Here is a 19188-nt window from a genome sequence, read left to right as displayed (position 1 = left end):
CCCCCCCACCCCAATCACCCAAAACAGCAAAACGAAGAAACACCAGAACTTCTGGGCATTTGCATGTGGAAGGTCCTTGCACACTGGCCTCTTCTGAGGAGCCAGTGTGAATGCTCATGCTTGCTTCCTATGTTAGTATTGTCCCAGCACACTTTCCCTCAGACATCCCTGACTGAATGCCTGGGCTAAGCATCTCACAGACAACAGCACTGCAGCTCAATCAGTATCTACTCTGTGTGATGATTTACAGCAGTGTAGTTTTTGGCACATGATGCCATTTCCAAGCTCCAATTACAATAAACTTAGTTTACTGCAATTGTATGGTCTGATTGTAGACATATCTTTCCAGATCCTGTATCATCTGTGATTCCCTTACTACCCCTCATGGTCCTTTTCGTATATTTTTRTATGGCCATTTAAACTTTTCTCAACATTCATCTGTGGCTACGGCATCCCTCCATAAAGACAGCCACATTTCTCAATTTGCTTATTTGTGGAGTGTGTTAGATCTAAACCATACCACAGTTGTTTCTCCCAGTCCTTACAAAATCTGTATTTCATGAGCTCAATTATTTTTAGGAACATTTAGGGTRAATATTGTGAAATAAGTTAGTCAGACAGTTGATATCCTAGAGTTACAACAAACAATATTACTCCAGAAAGGAGCACAGAAAGTCAGAGGCAGGTGTAGAACCGCTCTTGAAAATGGGAATGATTGTGTCTGTTTAAATACAATTAGTGAAAGGAAATGGAGAGATTACAACATCACACTTTCATTAAAAGTTAGTTAAGAGAGCAGCTGGAGGGAGTTGTTCTAAATGTAGAGGACTGGRTTATTTTTTGTGGATCCTTCAAAAGCCAGATTCTAAGTTACATCTTTTTGTCACTATCTACAAGYGTCTTATATACTAACACTTGCCATTTTTTTTCAAATACAGAGAGCAGAATTGAAGAACAGGAATTGACATTGAAAACTGGAAACTGGGTTTGGGCCAACAGACTTCATRAATCAGTTCAGACCAGTGTGTCCTTAATCTCTCACACTGTGTCCACCTCCAAAATTAAAATTTTTTCTTTATGACAAAGTCAGAGAAACTTGTGCCTGACCATCATTCCTACAAGCACTGCTGTATGTGTCTTCTTCAGAAAATAGACTGATAGAAAAATCACGGCAATAATACCTTTATCTTACCCTCAGGATCCCTAGTTGGGGGGACACAGAAGAAAACAAACAAGACAAAACCCAAAACTAATGAAATAAACTTATTGCCTTGCCTTCTGGAATGAGTCTAGCTCCTGTTACTGAGAGGTATCTGCATCCAATGCCAGAATTGGGATTACTGTTGTGGGGCTCACAACACTTCCGGAAACCTGCACAGCAGGACGTTTTGGGCAACACAATGCTTAGGTTCCTGGGGTCCTGACTYGGTGAGGAAGAAGAGAAAGATCTGAAGTCGATACCCAGAGGGAGAAAATGTTGGCAGATTCCTTACCCCTACTCTGCTAGGATAAAGCAGACCCATCCCGTTRTGCCGGTTGAGCACTGAAGTGGGAGGGTGAGCACATCTGAATGAATGCTGGCAGTGAACACCAGGCAGTGGAAGAGTAAATCCTGCCATGTAAAGCTTTAAGAAATGCCATCGTTTCAACTTCTTCTTAAAGTGGGTCTATAAAATGTTTTTATGCTCACTTCTCTTTCTAAAATATCACTTTTGCTTCATTATTTGCTTTTGAGGCGTAGACAAGTAAKAGGATTACAGAGAAGTACAGATCACAAGACACAGTAAGAGCCTGGAGACTCGGTGATAACAACAGTTAGTGCTTCCCCAATGCTTGGTTAATATTTACCTGTGGCAAAGCAATTATTTAAGTAATTGTGGATGACTTGCTCATAATTTTTGCTTTCAGTAGCAGAGCACAGTGTGTTTGAGGTGGTTTGAGAAGTTTTCTGAAGACGCAAGAACAACTTWTATATCAAGGTCAAACTCTCAGGAAGGTTTCTTTTGCAGTGCTTGTTTTTGTCTCAGCTTGTTGAAGATGGCGGGTGTAAGCAGCTGCATGAAGTACTCCATGTTCATCTTCAACTTTTTATTTTGGGTAAGTTAGTGTTTAAACTGTTATTAGTGATGTATGAAATGTGTTCCCCATTATCTGAATGCTATAGTTAAATGAATTGTAAAGAAAATAGAGCCTAAGTGGAATCAGAGTGCAATTCTAAATCCGGGAGGGGAGCATATATTTAACTTTTGCCCTTCCCTTTGTCTTTTTCCATCTAAACACCTTTCCCTCTGCATTCAAAAGCAGACAAGCCCCAAGTCTGTCTCGCTGCTCATCTAGTGCCCTCATGCCAAGGGACACCGCTCATCTCAGTCAGAAGATAGTCAGACTCTTCAGTAACAGTGCACAGTTCTCTTCCTTTTCTTGCTGCTGTTTGCGTGCAAGATCCTGAAAATGAAATTGCAACAGAAAATATGGAAAATTCACTTGAATTTTTAGCCTCCTAATTGATAAATGGTTTTCGCATCCTTCTTTGTGGTTCTTTGCTTTACATTCAGTGCATAATTAGTTTCTGATGGTTGACAGTAAAAGTTTGTAACAATGTATGAGCTGGCAGTACTGCCATAGCTGTGCCAAGGCTGATACAGCACAGCACAGCACAGCAGGCAGGCTTCTGGGTGTTATTTGAACCATATTTGTCTGTCTCAGCTGGGTTGCAARAATTTCAAATCCTGGAAGCTCTGGAAAGGTTTGAGTTAAAGAACGTTTCCCTCATGGTTCGACTTCATTCTCAGATTTCCTGACAGAGATTTGTCAGGTTCACCAGAGGTTCACTGAAATCAGAAGCGAAACTACTGGCCACATTATGGGCTTTGCCTCAAGGGATTTTTTTTCAAGAGAAAAGGTGATACCATTCAAAAGGGACCACAAACAGTAGCCTTGGAAAAWTTGTGGCCAGCCCAAATTCTTTGATTGCTTGTAGATCTCACAAAGAAATTCCTGATAGACCAGCATTGGTTTGGACTGTCTCCCCCAGTTTCTTCCTCCACTTCTGTCAAGGCTGATTGAAGATTTTGAACATTTGTATTGAAGTTYTTATGCAAAAGTACTTACAAGAATCCCTAAGTTTCTGAATTCAAATTCCTGTCCCTCAGAAAGCTTTTCCTGTTGTTGTGGTTTGATCCCAACTAGCAATCAAGTACCATACAGACGCTCACTCACACCYGCTCCAGCAGGATTGGGGAAAAAACTGGAGGCATAAAAGCTGGAAAACTCATGAGCTGACATAAAGGAGTTTAATAGGGAAAGCAAAAGCCATGCATGCAAGCAAAACAAAAACAGGAATTAATTCCCTGCTTCACATGGGCAGGCAGGTGTTCAGCCATCTCCAGGAGGTCAGGGCCTCATGACGTGAAATGTTTACTTGGGAGAGAGCACTAATGCCATCACTCCAAATGTTCCCCCCCTTCCTCCTTCTTCCTTCCAGCTTTATTTGCTGAGCCTGATGCTGAGTGGTCTGGTATTTCACTTTGGTCAGTTGGAGCCTGTCCAGGGTGTGTCTCCTCCCAGCCTCCCATGTACCCTCAGTCTCCTCACCTGACTGGCAGTATGAACAGAAAATTTGTGCAAGCTCTGCTCAGCAACAGCAGAAACTTCTCTATGTTATCAGCCCTATGTTCAGCACAAATCCAAACCACAGCCCCATGCCAGCCACTGTGAAGAAAATTACCCCAGCCAAAACCAGYGGACCTGTTCACATTTATCTATRTTTATTGTAAGCTAAAACATGGACAAATGTTTCAGACTACCATTAGAAAAGCTTCAAACTGCTTCCAGAACGAACAATGGAATAATGTCCCAGGTAGTAGTATTGTTTTCCTGGGGGAAAAAAAGGAGTACAATCCTGGGGGAGCCTTGTAACGAGCACATGTGAAACAAACTTCCTATCTTTATACCAAAGTTGGAAAACCTGTGCTGTATTCTGAGGAAGAAAATGCTGAGAGCATTTGTTGTGCATGTGTTTGTCTAGATGGAACAGAGAAGGACAGGAATGCAACTGCAGTAAATTATTTTAAGGGAAAGTGTTTAGCACTATTAAGGTAGGGGAAAATGAAACAGAGAAGGACAGGAATGCAGCTATAGTTAATTATTTTTAGCAGGATGTTTAGTTTAGCATGATCAAGTTTGAGAAGAACAGATGACAGAAATATAGCAAAGCTGAATCTTTTGGATCACATTCCTGTCTCTAATTCCTGGAAATCATTAAATTGCGATAGTAAGGTAGACGGAACAGAGATGACTTTACAGCTACTTGTCCTGCAGCCGCTTTCTCTAGTGCACAAGGCTGTTGACAAGTGGAAAATTACTGATATGAGAAATGAAGGTGACTTTAACTGAAGCAGATAAGAACAACAGTTGCGTATTTACCTGGCATCCTTTCATTTTACGCCCTTTGCAATCTCTCTGGGAGTGTCCCCTCCTAGAAGATTCAGGAATTGGCTTCCCAGCCTTCTGATAACTTTGTCTAAGCAGTTCTTGCAGCACTAAGTGTGTGAGCCCTGGAATAGTCTAAGATAGCTCTGCRAAGTGACTATGACTATGACATAAGTACCCCGGGAATCTACAGCCCCACGAACCCCATGCTGGGCTCCAGCACATCAATAGAGTTTTGCATCTTCCCAGTTTGGTGAAAAATAGCTGACTATGGGCTTCTGAAGACCTGTGCTTTGGAACTGCCTGTATGGAGCTTCTAATTAATAAGTTAARTCCTTAAGTCAATTCTTGTTAGTTTTGTGAATTAAACCTGGCACATATGTCAGGTTTTTCCTCTTTCCCTTCCTCAGAGTTTGCAGGTCATCCAGTCTCACCTGCTGTCCTCATTGTGTCAACTTCTGCTACTCCACACCCTGCAAAATTGTAGAATTACCTTTTTTCACTGAATACTGATGTCTAGTTCAAGGCATGATTATTAACATGATAAGTGGCAGAGCCTCTTTGATCAGTTTTTAATACCCCACTTGCAGTCCCATTTATGAACAAAGTAGTCCCTGAACCTTAATGTGAACATCTCAGTTCCTGAAGCAGCAGCACAAGCTGGGCAGGTTTGCTGAGCCATCGACCTTATGTTCTCTAGGACCTTCCTAGAGCTGTAATTTCAGGTGTCTCAAGGAAGTGTTCCAGCCAGTGTTTTCCTGAATAGAAATAACCTTGTAAAAGTTCCTCCTGATACCCTTGAACTCAATGTTTAAAAAGTGTGTGCCAGAGGAGGAAATGGCCTGTGGATTTGGTATTTGTGTGTATGAGAAGTGCAGAGTCTTCACATACTGTTGGTTCAGAACTATGTCAGGCTCATCTGAGGTGAGATTGGTTTAGCTAACTATGGCTGTATTTTCTCATCATACCAAAATTGAAAGCTTGAGAGGAGAARGACTGACCAAATTTGAGGGACAGCCATCCTGTTGCTGTTCAATGTATGAGACTGAGAAAAGATAACTGATTTTTTTTTCAAGGGTTAAGGCAAAAATACAATAGCCATCTAGTTTTGGGAAAATCAGTGAGGACATTTTCAAAGAAGGTCATTTTATTCCATCAGAAAACACTGGTTCATTAAAAAGAAAACTTTCTGAAAGCTTCTTTAGGTCAAACTTTATTTTAAGAAAACTTAAAATTAGGATTCACTATTCCAACAAACTTTACATGTTCAACTTGGACTCTTTGGGAACAGACCTTTATTTGCTATTTCAAAACCTCTTTGTGTGTTTTTGTACACTTTGTATATTATGAACATAAACAGAAACAAATGGTTAAGATTTTACTGAAACAGAGCATTTTTTATCAACCTAAACCAACTCTGTATTTTAAAATCAAAATATATGCATATCTTAGTAAAATTTTGATTTATAAATGATGTTTGTATTTTTGTATGGAGGAAATATTGCAGCATTCCCATCTGATTGATGAGTTCCTGTACATTTAGCTACATTTGCTTCTACTACTGAGCTGTGTTTTTATGGGAGGTCCTATGTAACAAATAAGGCAGTGTGACAAAATCTGTTTGGATTTACTGCAATAGAGGCTTCAGCGGAAATGTTCACATTAGCAAGACTATTAGTGAATAGCCACATCACTCCCACAGCGCTGCTGAGCAAGACCAAAAATATAGAGCCATATAATACCATCAGTTTCCAGGCAGATTGAGCAGGATTCAAAAGGTTTCAGTGGGAAACTCTAGTTAAATTTGATAACATGTTATACTTGTCATTCATTATACWACTTCCCTTTCAATGTTTAAAATGTACTTCTTTCCTGCTCTACTTAGAGCAGGAAAATGTGTGGTACTCATGCCTGAGTGCTGGCTTTATTCCATATTCAATAATCTGCTAAGATCATTAATGTCTTTGAAGCTGAATATTGTATGAAAACTTCAGTGGGGAAAGTATTTTTAAAGAAAAAAGTCTAAACCATATAAAATAACTATTTTAATTTCAAAAGGTTAAGAACAGTCCCAGCCTTCATGGGAAATTCAAAACAACACTTCAGGGCCATTTATGACATGAATATCGATGGCAGACAGGCAGATAATTCTAAATCTGACTAGTGTCTGGTCCTCAGTGATGTCTCTTTCCTACCAGTCATCTCAGTAGGCACAACCCTTGTGCCTGAATAGCCTCTTGCTTACCTGTGCCTAGCAACACTTGATAAAGAGAAATTCTGTGTAAGAATCATCAACAAAAAGGTTAGGAATAGAGTGACTGGCACACAGGGGAACAATGATCAACAAAATAGAAGCTCAACTAGGGATGAAGGAATGCATCTGGAACTGGGGTTCACCTTCCCTGACTTCAGCGTGCTAAGGCAAGTCACCCTATTCTTACATTCACATCTACAAGACCAACTTGTAGTTGGCTGTTTTCTGTAAAAATATAATGGAAACAATTACTGTAGGCATTTTAAGAGGACTAGTCAAAGGATTGGAGATGACCAGATATTGCCGCATTTGAAACAGCAGAAAGACTATATTTAGAACTTTTCCTGGTAGCTTTGCCATAGAGAATGTCTCCAGATATATGGCCTGAATAAATCTCAAAACAACATCCCTTATCAAATCTTGTATTTCCATTATACAAGAGAAAACTTTCTTTACACAGATGCCTTATACATACAATAGCAATTTGTATTTCCTCTCTCAAATGACAGAATTTCTGTGTCCTTCCCAACCACATGTATAAATCATCATGGAAATGCTTAGTCCTCTGAGGTAGAAACATCAGGGATTTGGTGCATACCTGAAGATTTAACGACACTTAYGAATTTTCCTGGAAATGAATCAACATTCTCTGCTCCAGCAATTCATGTTTCTGTTGCTTTGCCAAACAAATGATTTCAGAAGTTTGGACAGCATCTGGTGCAATTTGGATACTGACTGTTAGTMAAAATGTTGCTGACCTTTCTAACTTGTCTTTATTTTCTCTTGCAGGTGTGTGGTTCTGTTATTTTGGGAGTCTCCATATGGATACGTGTTAGCAAAGATGCTCAACAGGTAAACGCATGCAGTTGTACCAGCACCATGTAAAACGTGGAAACTAATGCACATACTTTAATTTCCCATTTCACAAATTTTGTTTTTGTTGAGCTTGTTTGTGTGGGGGAAGAGGAGTGCATTTTATAACGTTAAGATTAAACATTATGATGCATGTAGTCAGATAAAGTGCAGGCAGATGCAAGCAGATGATATGTGACTATGAGAAGTGTCTGCTAGTGTTAATAATGTAGTTTCATGCAGATGCTCACAGATTTCTGCTTGAAAATGTGTCTTCTCTAATGAAAAATAATTACGTTTTTGTTAATTATTTCAGTGTTCTAGAGAATAATGAGGAGCCATGCAGCTCACAGACTTTTCACTGCTTTCCCCTATTAGCATAGAATAGTCATATCTATTCCTTGGGTTACTCTATATATTTGTAGGGTATATTTTTATGTTTCTCACTACCTTCAATAACACAATTCTTATTTCCCTAGTAACTGCAACTTTGAAAGGGAGAAAGGATTTTTCCCTTTGATGTTCAACAGCTCCTTAAAATCACTTCATCCATTCCCCCTCATACTTATACAGAAAGATACCCAAAAATCTAGGATTAAAACGTCCTAGAAGTCCTCCTGGAGGGTAGAAGAAAGCCCCTGAGTTCCCCTCTTGGATTTTTGTATGAGTTATTAAATTACTTTGGATCTTAAAAATTCTATTTTCTGCAAAGCTAGGCAAAATAGAGTTTTGAGGATCTCTTAAGCTTGCAGACATGCAGCAAAGGCTGGTCCTGTTGTTGCAGAGACCCTATGGCTCTGTAGACCCTTTTGCCCAGTGTGTGCCCAGTGGCACTGACTCTAGGTTTTAMAGAGTATATTTCTTCATATGAATTTGGGCCATAGAAATGCAAATCATTTGAAAGCTTAATTTGCATTCTTCTGTTTTCAAAGAGGCTTTGTGGCCACAGAAGTAAAAAAAATGGCCAGGTGTGGCATGGAAGCAKGGAAAGGTTTCCAGTTTCAGACTCAGCCTTAAAGTATAGGTTAAACTACAACTCTTCAGATAACTCCCATGCTGTTCTAGACAGTCTGTCAGTAAAGAGCAATAWTTTTTAAGTCAGCGTTTTCCCACCTGGGAACTAAAGAGATGGTGGAGATAAGAAGATAGCTYTGTCTTTTTCCCGCCATTTGGCTGATGACTCTGTTTCCCTTAGCCAGTCTCAGATGTCTCAGTCTGGCAGAGCATGGATGCCAGGGAACTCGATTCACTGTGACACCGTGGCATCAGGTGAATTAGGTCATGGTGGACATCTCTGCCATTCTCTTCTGGGAAAGAGGAAGAATCATGACTTTCACTTCTCAAGCCACATTTTACTAGAAGCTGAAACTGCCATGCTTCGTAGTTGACAATCTCTAGTATGATGGCTCAAACAATCCAATGGAACTTGGAAAACTACAACTACCCAATCTTATTTTTTGAGGGATTTCCTATTCAAAAAAGAATATTCAAATTATGTGACAAACTGCTTTCCTGAAGCGACACTTAGTACTCCCCAAAAACCTATGAATTAAGAGTCAGGACTAAAATTGAAAGTATTTTCTCACATTTTGCCTGCCTCCAGGCAGGCAAAGGTCCCACTTAAAACCAATGTATGTTTTGCCTCAGTAATAATTGAGCAGACCATAAGAATTTGGCTGTAGATGAATAGAGCTTTCTAAGAATAAATAACAGGAGGTTCAGTCCAATTTGAAAAGGGAAAGAACAACACATTCTTCAAATTATACTTGTCTATATACCTTTGCAATTTCCATCAGAAGATAAATGTGACAACTTCCAGACATTTTTGCTAATCTTGGCACCAGTCATACTGGAAAATATTCTTTGAACATTTTTTTCTATTTTGGTCTTTGGCCTTAGACAGTCTTGTGGGAACTGAATAATTTGATATTTAATAATATTGAGGTATATGAATTATTTAGTTGAATCTCCCACACATCAAAATAAAGTTATCTCTGAGGATAATTTTAGAGATCAAGCCTGGGGGTGGGGGTGGAAAGCAGCTGCTTTGGAAAATACATCTAACTMTTTCTCCAATATATCCAGCATCACTCTGAGAAGTGTTCTCTCAGGAACAGTCACAGGCTATGTTCCTGGCCTTCTAATGATGAACAGAGATCTTGTTTCTTTAACATTTGGTTAATGTGGAAGAGGTTTTGAGATAATCAAGTCTCCTGCTTCCAGTAAAAAGCAAAGATTCATTGACTGAAAACCAAATGAAAGCCACTTTAAAGACAGAAGATCTTTATTTACTCATTTACTCTGTAAAGTTGACTTTCATCTTGTGCAGAAACAAAGATTGCAGAGAACCAGATTTTACAAATCTTCCCCCCAAAACATTTGAGAAGGGAGAATTGGAGCTTTGTTTATTTATGGATCAGAATTTCTCCATAGTTGCTAATCCGTATATTCATCAGTTACAAAGTAATTCTCTTGTTTTGGAGCGTACAGATGTTTTTAGGAGGACCTTCTTGTAGTTGTAAGAATTTTTTCCCCTCTATTTTCAGGACCTGGGGATAGACAGCAGCCTATTTGCAGGAGTTGATCTGCTAATAGCTGTGGGCGCCATCATCATGATCCTTGGGTTCCTGGGGTGTTGTGGTGCTGTCAAGGAGAGCCGGTGCATGCTGATGTTGGTAGGAAAGAAAAACATTTGTCTACCTTTAACAGGCCACAGCTATGTTTATTGGATAAAGTTCTTGCTACTAGGATCAAGTGAGGATGGGGACCTCTTAGTTTAACCAAAAGCATGATTATGATTCTGTGTTTTCATTGCTTACCTTGAGTTTGAGTTCTGAATTCTGTGGTGGCAAAAATGATGCTGGGTTCTCTTGACCCAGAAGAAGACAGGGTCCAGAGAGACCTGAGCATGTCACTAGCTTTTGCTTCCATCCAGCCACCATCAACCATTAACCTCTCCTCGTTAGCCATCCTATTTAATTTCATAAATTCCCAGTTGCTCCCTCTGCTTGTCTACCTAGAATGTCTCCCCTGCCCAGCTCTCACCTGCACACCCTTATCATGCCAGTACTGTGGTRTGAGCTTTGCTTTCATCATCAGCTGAGCATACTCTGTCTTGAGAACTAGTTTTTCTCATCATCAAAGAAGAAATAATCTGACTGGAGCTTCATTCTACGTACATGTTATTCAAACACATGAAAGATAAATGCTAACTTAGAAGAAATTATATCACCTTGGGCAAAAGTAATCATTTTCTACTSCTTTTGTTTTCTTCCCAGTTTTTTATTGGACTGCTTTTGATCCTGATTCTTCAGGTGACAGGAGGTATTTTAGGAGCTGTGTACAGATCTCAGGTACAATATTATTCTGTATTTTCATTGACATCTTCATAGAGTTCTGTTTCTTCCAAAAAATAATTATATMTTTTAACATGCAGACAGAAGCATCCCTTAACCGTACTCTACTGGCAAGTGTGAAAAAACTGCAAAGCACTACAGAAGAATATAAAGACTTTCAGAAGGACTTCCAGAAGTTTGAGCAAAAGGTAATTAAACAATAAAATCTGCAGGGGTTAGTAGCTATTGGTTTCATCTCTCGCATTGGTCTCTGCTTCATTTTATGACTACTCTGCCATAGATTTRAATTTCTTTTCCAGGGGATGGGAAAGGGTCTGAATTAAGAGCAARCTAAAACAGTGCAGAAGGGGCTTCTGTTCTCTTGGTATGACATGGTCATTCTGTGATGATTTCTTTGTGAAACAGCGTTGTCTGTAAGAGCAATGAAGCAAGGACATAGCATATGTGAGGCTGGCAGTTAAGCTCGTTTATGAGAAGACTGCCTGGTCCTTTGTTACAGCGTTCCCTTCTGAATTGATCCTTCACCATATCCCAAATAAGAACTTTCCTGTACTTTAAAGGRAAGATTACCCCTGGGATGAAGAAAACATCAGGAGTGTATTTAATCTGGAATGTCCTACTGCTATGAAGTATTAAATGCCATACTTTACTGTGTGAGAAGAGGAAGAAAATATGATGAGAAGTTTGTTTTTATTGTGTTTATACTTTTCCTGGCTGTCCCCACCTGCAAGACCCCAGATGGATGGATACTTAGTGCGAGCTTGCTCCTGCTTATCACACAGAAAATACCCTTGAATCTCTGATATCATTGACAACATACACTGCTTCCCCTCCCACGARTACCTGGGTCTGTACACCAACAGAATGCCTGCTGTTCTGTTTTTTCAGTCCCCAAGGGGTGATGACTTTGATGGATGGACTTAAAGTTAATTCTTCTGTTTTWAAGGACCACTTTTTGAAAGAAAATGAAATAAGAAACAACATTTAGGTGTYTTACATTACTTACATTTCTTCTTTCCCATTCCACCTGCAGCCTTGCCCACTGCTTCTGAGACAGCTTATTTCTTCTGATATAACAAGCAGCTCTCTGGAGAGAAGAACAAAATGAAAAATCCCATAATTACTGCATTAATTTTTAAATGTACCAAGATTACTATATTATGTCCCACAGTTTTTGCTTTTATGCAAAATTATGTGAACATTTCCAGCTGCTTTTTAATAGAGGGAGGACCTCAAACCCAAGTCTGCGCCCCTGAGCTTTAGTGGCTTGAATAAAGTGGAACACGAGGTGAAGCTGCACCTGGTTTAAGCTTCACAAACCCCAAATGGAGCCCTGGTCTCCTCAGTCCMTTTCTAATTTAAAGGGATAACCATCATTCAAAGTGGTTGTTTTTCTAGATTTCAGCRTTTTATGTGCCTGAATTTTACATTTCCAGCCTGGCTTTTCAAAATATGAAATGTGGATACTACTGGACCTGGAAACTTACCTTCTGCAAGTATAACCTAAGAAAGAAGACTTGATTCTCAAAAAATACTATACCCAGCACTCCAGTTCCATTCTGGCACTGATAATTACCAGCTTTATAGTATGTTAATGTTTTTGAGCACTTCATACTGAAAATCTGGGCCTTTTCTCCCTATCACTCTTTTTTAAACAAAAAAATAACCCAAACCAAAACAACACAAACAAAACCTTGTGCCGTTACATTCTTATAAGTGGTATGGAAATGTAAAGGGTGTTGGAGTCATATCAGTTTGGGGCAACTTCCACATGGAAAAGGATTAAATAAAATTTGTTCTTTTTTGTTCCTTTCAGCTCCCTCACCTACTCTCTTCAAACTGAAAATAACCTCTTTTCAAACTCTTTTCCCCATTTACTCCTTTCTTGCAGAACCAATGCTGTGGATTGCTGAATGGACCTGAAGACTGGGGAAAAAATTTTATCGAACCTTCTTCAAAAATTTGTCAGTGTGAAGTAGAGAAGCCATCAYCAGACCTCTGCATCACATATAACAGCAGATTAATCTATGAAAGGGTAAGGAAAATGTAATGTTCCACTTCTTCTTTCCAAAAAAGTTTTAATCCAAGGTGATCTTTGGTGACTGGCAAATATCTTTTTCAAAGTAAAGTTTTGCTTTCTCTTTGTTAGCCAGAATTCCCACCATGCCATCTGTTCAGAAATTACTGTTCATAACTCTACTCCTTCCTCTTTCTGAGATGCCTCCAGTTTAGGCCCTTAGCAGCCTGCATGGTTACTGTTGATGGAAACTATTATGACTTTGGGGTTAGGGTATGCCTCTGGGTCAGAGCTGCACACCAGCTACCCTTTGGCTCTCATTGCTCTCTCAGAAGGTTATGTTCCTGCCCGGGCTTATTGTGGTAGTAGACACGTTGACTTAGAGACTTTCAAACTGCTAAAGTATGTTGAAAATCAAACACATCAAATGCAAGACCTTTGGGGTTTTATAATCCTTAAATAAAATCCCACACTGATTTCACAGGATCTGCTTGAAAGAAACCTTATATATTGTAGGATTCATGGCAGAATACTCAAGGAGCGATTTCTTATAACTACAGCCCTTTGAAACTATTAGAACAATTAATATAATAATAAGGCAAAAATATCTGGTGACAGGCAACAAGAAAGCACACTCAGTAGAGAAACATCTAGTAGACAGTAGAGATCTCAAGTAATTTCATGGTTTGTCCATTTCCTTATGAGGAAATTTGGATTCTATGGATATGAAAAAAATATGAAAAAAGAATTGCACAAAATAATTGAATGGCACAAAGTAATTGAAGTTTTAGAATGCTGGTGGTGCAAAGCTTTCCAGGGTGCATCCAGCATCAAACAGATTTTATCAAATGTCCATGTCTGTATACTTCTCTAAATGCACAGCTCCTTACTCAGATCCTGCCTGAGCGGTAATTTCCTCACCATGTAGTCCCACAGAAGCAAATAATATTTTAAAGCAAAAAAACAGCCTGGTTAAGCAGACAATTCCAGAACCCAACCTGGAAATAAGATGTACAGAAAGAGGCTGTTTCAGCCACACTTTAGTGTCCTTTTGGCCTCAGGCAAGCTCTCAAAGGACACATGAGAAACCATCTGTGAAATTACTGCAGGTGCAAGATATCACCCATATGAACACACAGATTTCATGGCAGTGTGAGATGCTGGCAGAGATATCCAACTCCTCTAATATGGAAAAAAGGTTTGAAATTCAGTGCAGCTTAAATGAGAGTTTTTAGAAGAACTAGAAGACCCATGTGTTTACTGTAAGAGAGGAAATAAGGTGAAAAAATATATTTGGGGGGAAGATAGTTGTAGTGTTGTATCAGTAATGTAATTTTGATGGATTTAAACTCTACTTGGCTTACCCTCCAGTTTGCAGGAGTACTGTCAGTGCTTGAAGAAGATGTAGTCACTGTAAGAACAGATGCATGCAAATATTCGAGAGTAGCTCTGCAGGAAACTCCAGTTGTAGAATCACAGAATAAGCTGAGTTCGAACGGACCCATCAGGATCATTGACTCCAGTTCCTGGCCCTTCACAGGACACCCCAAGACTCACACCATGTGCCTGGTCTCTTTCTGTGGCACTGCTCTCCAGCTTTTCTTTATTACAGAGTTAAATAGCGAACTTGAGTTATTTTAGAAGATGCATTCTTATATATATATCTTTATATATATACACACACATATGTATAACCATTATTGCCATGATTATAGGATAATATTGCTTACCTATAATTAATAATTTTGTTTTATTTTTCAGACTTGTGGAGAAGTGATTATCAAATACCTTAAAGATCATCTGATCATAATTATGGGGATTGCCTTTGGACTGGCTGTTGTTGAGGTACAAGTGCATACCGTTAAAATATTTAGTAGCTGACAAGCAATATGTTCTACTTAGAAATACGTTTGGAATGGGATTAAAACACATGGCTTGCTCAATTAATACACAAGGGAAAAYCACCTCTCACCTTAGCTATAACCTTACTGTTATTTGCTATAAACATTATACTGCTGCTGAGCTGCAAACTTCAGGTGGGATCAGACCACCCTGCTGCTGGTACAAGTGTATCACTTGGGTTGTTTTCTACAAAAAGATTGACAGTCCTGAAGCCAGTCTGTGGCCTTGACAGTGAGCCCTGTGTACAGAGGGGTGCGTGGATAAACAGTGCTAGAAGACATGAGGCAGAATAGCCAGACTTTTCCTCCTCTCTCTCATCTCTGTTTGAGGAAAAAGTAATATCCTAAGAAAACTTAGCCTATGGCCTTATAACTTAGGCCATATAAACTTAGCCTTATATGTACCCTAAGGTACATATTCTTATCATTGAAGAGCTGTGGTGCATAATTATAATTCAGAGGCATTAAAAATTTAATCTGCAAGATGATGCATGGATGTGTCTGAGTTGCACGTCTGTGATGCTCCATATATTCCTGTGTGTAAAAAACCACAGAATATGTGAACTATTCATTTTAATTTCCTCACCATATGTTGAAGAATAACATGCAAAATGTCCTCTGAAGAATRGAGGAAAATAAGTGAGACTATCCAATCAGCTATTTGTTTTGGATTTGATTAGGAGAAAATTATAAAGAAGCAGGGTTGCTTTCTTCAGTAGTTTTTTTTTTTTCTTTTCACTCTTTCTCCTTGGTTTTCCTCCACCCCTGCTCTCCATCAGTGGATGTTTGATGGAGAAACAGAAATGGCAAAGATTGTTGAAAGTTCATTCTGTTATTCAAAGCAAAAACTCCTTAACATCATCGGCAGAGGGTTGCCCCTCTTGGTAGAAGAGTGGACAAGAGCCCCAACTCAAAACTGTATTTTCGGGAAAATAGTAGTGAGTGGGGAAGAATTAGGTAGCTGCAACACTGGAAAAGGACAGGCTACCAATTTCTTACTCAGCACAGGCTTTGTGGTATTTAAGGTGCTATATGTGGGGGGTCAGGTCTCTCACCCACATGTTTACTTTGTGGGGAAAATAGGTGGACTACACCAATATTAAAGGCCTTAAAAATATAATAGAAATGTAAAATTGCATTGGTATCCCTAAGGTAATTTATAAGTCACTTTGCTCTGGTTACTGCAATTACGTGAGTTGTAGCCTTTAGCTCATTGGCCATGATTCCTTCCTGTTCTCCAGCTGGCATTTTCTGTGGTGGCTGCCTCTCCCGATCATAAAAGGATAAGAAAACAACATGAATAAACAATATGAGACTCAGCACAAATTGTCAGAKGGCAATTTACACCTGACAAACATTTAGCCTTTCCATATTAATTCAARAAATTGCAAATCAAAGGCCTCATGCTTAACCACCTCTCTGCTCTGGGAAACCCGAGATAAAAAGAAATGCTCTTCCCCCCTCTGCCTGCTTCATTATGCCACTTATGTTACTGCTTTCAGCTCACCCTGCTAGTGAAAATGATACAGATAAGGGCCCAGGTTCATTTGGGTGCAAGTGAAAATGGGGGCATGGTATGTCAGGGCAGCCCTGTCAGTTTATTCGAGCTGTGAGTCCATCCCTTTGTCTTAGCTGCACCTCTGTGTAACATGTGCTCTTCTCTGTCTCTTCCTTCAGTAAATAAAGTGTGCCAGTCTTCATGGCTTCAAAGGTGTCAGTTGGGTGCTTTCACTTTTGTGGAACACATTCATAAACTGGGTTATTTTTAAATCCAGAAGGAAGCTTTCTGGTCTTCTGATCTCACCAGCTCTCTGTCATAGGTCATGTAGTAATTCCCACTATGGAAGGTGACACTACTGAATTTTCTATTTCAAGTAACTTCAAGCTTCTTCAGTGAAGTCACTATTGTTTCAATCCTGTCCATTATTGATGAATATAAAATATTGGTTGCATGGCCATTTGCAACTGCARATGGTAAGGTATGTGTATAGATGTATACCTAAACATGCATGTGTATACATGTATGCATATACTTCACACATATGGTTACACAAAAGAGAGTGACAGCAGAAGAGAGATTTCAAAGGGAAGCAACCCTTAGAGTACACAGGGAACATTCCTCTAACTTTATTAGAAAATAAATTTTTGTCCAAATTTCTTGAACTGCTCAGTACTTCTGCTCTGTTACAGCAAACAACTACATTTTAAACACCCAGAGCTACAGGGTTTCCCTTCCACAGAGGGATGTGAAAAAAAAGGTCTTTCAAATAAATGAAACTTCTCCATGGTGTCTGCAGTCTTACCTGTATTTAATGAAATACTGATTTCATTAAAATATCTGTATTCTGGAGTCATGCTCTTTAAGAGCCACATTGGAAAAAATCATCTGCACAGTAGATTTAGCCTGCATGTAAATCCAAGACATTTGTAAACAAAATATTCCCATTGTGTATCAGTTGTATCCTGGGATTTCCAGAACTGCCAAGTAATACCAGAAATGTCTTTGTTTTCCAGATTCTTGGTTTGGTGTTTTCTATGAGCCTCTACTGCCAGATCCAGAGGAAATGAAACTGTGGACGTGTCAGAATGATGTCACCAGTCAAATCAAAACCTTTCTAGATAGAAGGCTAGATAGATTTGGTTTGGCACATTCAGATAGATATGTGCATGTCCCAGGCAGCTGTTTTGATTAAAATGGCAGCCCTTGTGCACATGGATGCTTCACAATTTGCAAAACAACCTCTTTATACTTCATAAGACTTCATTGTGTGTATATGATTTTTTATTTGCAATAAACATCTTTGTTTATGTTTCTGAGGTGCTTATTTTGTCTTAGGACAGCAATTATGTCATGTTGAGAGTCCAAGTTTACCGTGTAGTGTGTTACACCACCYGCAGCCATGTGGCTGACTGCTCCAGGGAACTCAGGCCCCCGAGCACCTCTGCCTGTGGAGCAGGATGTTTTCATGAAGAGACTTGTGGGTTAATTTGACACCTGGTATGGTCAGGGTTTTGTTACTTGTGAAAAGGGCAGAGACTAGCTTGCATCCAAATCGGCAATCACCTTTGCTTTCAGGGGTGTTTAAATCAGTGTCCTGGCAGCTCGGATCGTCGCTCTCTGGCCCAAATGATGTTTAGGTTGCATAAATGATCTAGAGTTAGGGGCATGTGTTTTGCAAACAAACATCAGCAGTGAGATCTGAACCTATGTGGAGACAAGGCATGCACAGAAGCAGGTAAAGCTCTGCCCAGAGAGGATAATGCAGGTGGTGGACCAAGAGCAGCAGCCCCAAAGCCTGGCTGCCTTTGGGCTGACAGTGCACCCAAGTGTTTGTGCCCTGGGGCACCGACAGCCCTRAGTGTCCTGCCCAGCTGCCCATAAAGGACAGCATGTCAGCCTCCTGGGCCAGTCAGCCCCTGCCCCTCCGATGTCACAGCTGGGCTGGTCTCCAGCTTCCCTGCTGGCCATGGCCAGCTTCCCATGGGTCCTGGCCCATCCCTGYGTCCTGATGTGGCCTCAGCCCATGCCCAGGAAGTGCACAATGCCAGGGGCTGGGGCTGCCCTGGTGCCCTGCCCTGCCAAATCCTGACAGGAATGAAGGCATGGGCCGGGCTCTGCCTTGCCACCCTGTGGAATCCATGTGGTCCCAGTCCCTGGCGAGCTCCTGGCCTAGACTGCCCTCTAACAGGAAGCAAAAGGCATCGGGGACAAGGTTTGTAAGGTACAAAGATGTCTAACGATGGCCACAGGGGCCTGCTGAGGTTTCACACAGCAGGCTGATGGCCTCCCTGCTGMGTGCTGGGATGACCCGATTTCATCAGCTCCACTGGGCCCCCATCTTCATATTGGGGGAATTTCAAACACCTCGCACAGCCGCTCTTAAGAGAAAACCATCTACTGTGCTCCTCTAGATTAAGACCCTCCAGGTGCCCTGGGCTGTCTCGAAGGACACCCTGACTGCTCCTATCTCGACAGAGCAATGCAACCGTTGCTTACAAATACATTAAAGCTTTCCTTGAGCAAATACCTTTGTCCATGCCTTATTCCAACAGAGCTGGGTTCAATAAAATTCATCGGCAGCAACCAATTTATTTTAAAACTCAACCAGAGGAARTTTCCGTCCCATCCCCCTCCTTTTCAGTGATCCCTGCCTTCAGTAATTCATGTGTCTCCCAGGAAAGTCATCTAGCTACCAGACAGTTCTGGCACTTGTCCCTCCCTCTGCTGAACCTCAGAAGCTGTGCCAGAAGAATTCAAACTTTGCTGGACCAGAGAAAAACCATGACTCCATAACCCAGCTGTACTAACTGGAAAAAGAAATGCTGGCTTCTAGTTCCTTCTCCTCCCCAGAGTGCTTTTCTCTGTGCATGTCTTAT

At 40.3% G+C, this 19188-nt stretch overlaps 1 protein-coding gene across 1 annotated transcript; it reads left to right on the top strand.

The window, feature by feature from the left end:
* The first annotated feature begins 1785 nt into the window (after nt 1–1785).
* On the top strand, nt 1786–17579 carry TSPAN8 (tetraspanin 8). Its single transcript, XM_057376829.1, has 8 exons — nt 1786–2097; nt 7475–7537; nt 10084–10212; nt 10816–10890; nt 10974–11081; nt 12785–12928; nt 14672–14755; nt 17326–17579. Exons 1-8 carry the CDS (start codon nt 2038–2040, stop codon nt 17377–17379), a joined length of 717 nt encoding a protein of 238 aa, XP_057232812.1. The 5' UTR covers nt 1786–2037; the 3' UTR covers nt 17380–17579.
* Nucleotides 17580–19188: the final 1609 nt, after the last annotated feature.

The sequence above is a fragment of the Malurus melanocephalus genome, unplaced genomic scaffold, assembly GCF_030028575.1.
Source record: "Malurus melanocephalus ecotype Western Australia unplaced genomic scaffold, MMel_1.1 scaffold_10, whole genome shotgun sequence".
NCBI classification, from domain to species: domain Eukaryota; kingdom Metazoa; phylum Chordata; class Aves; order Passeriformes; family Maluridae; genus Malurus; species Malurus melanocephalus.
Note: the sequence above shows the minus strand (reverse complement) of the source record. Positions and strands in the feature narration are given on the sequence as shown.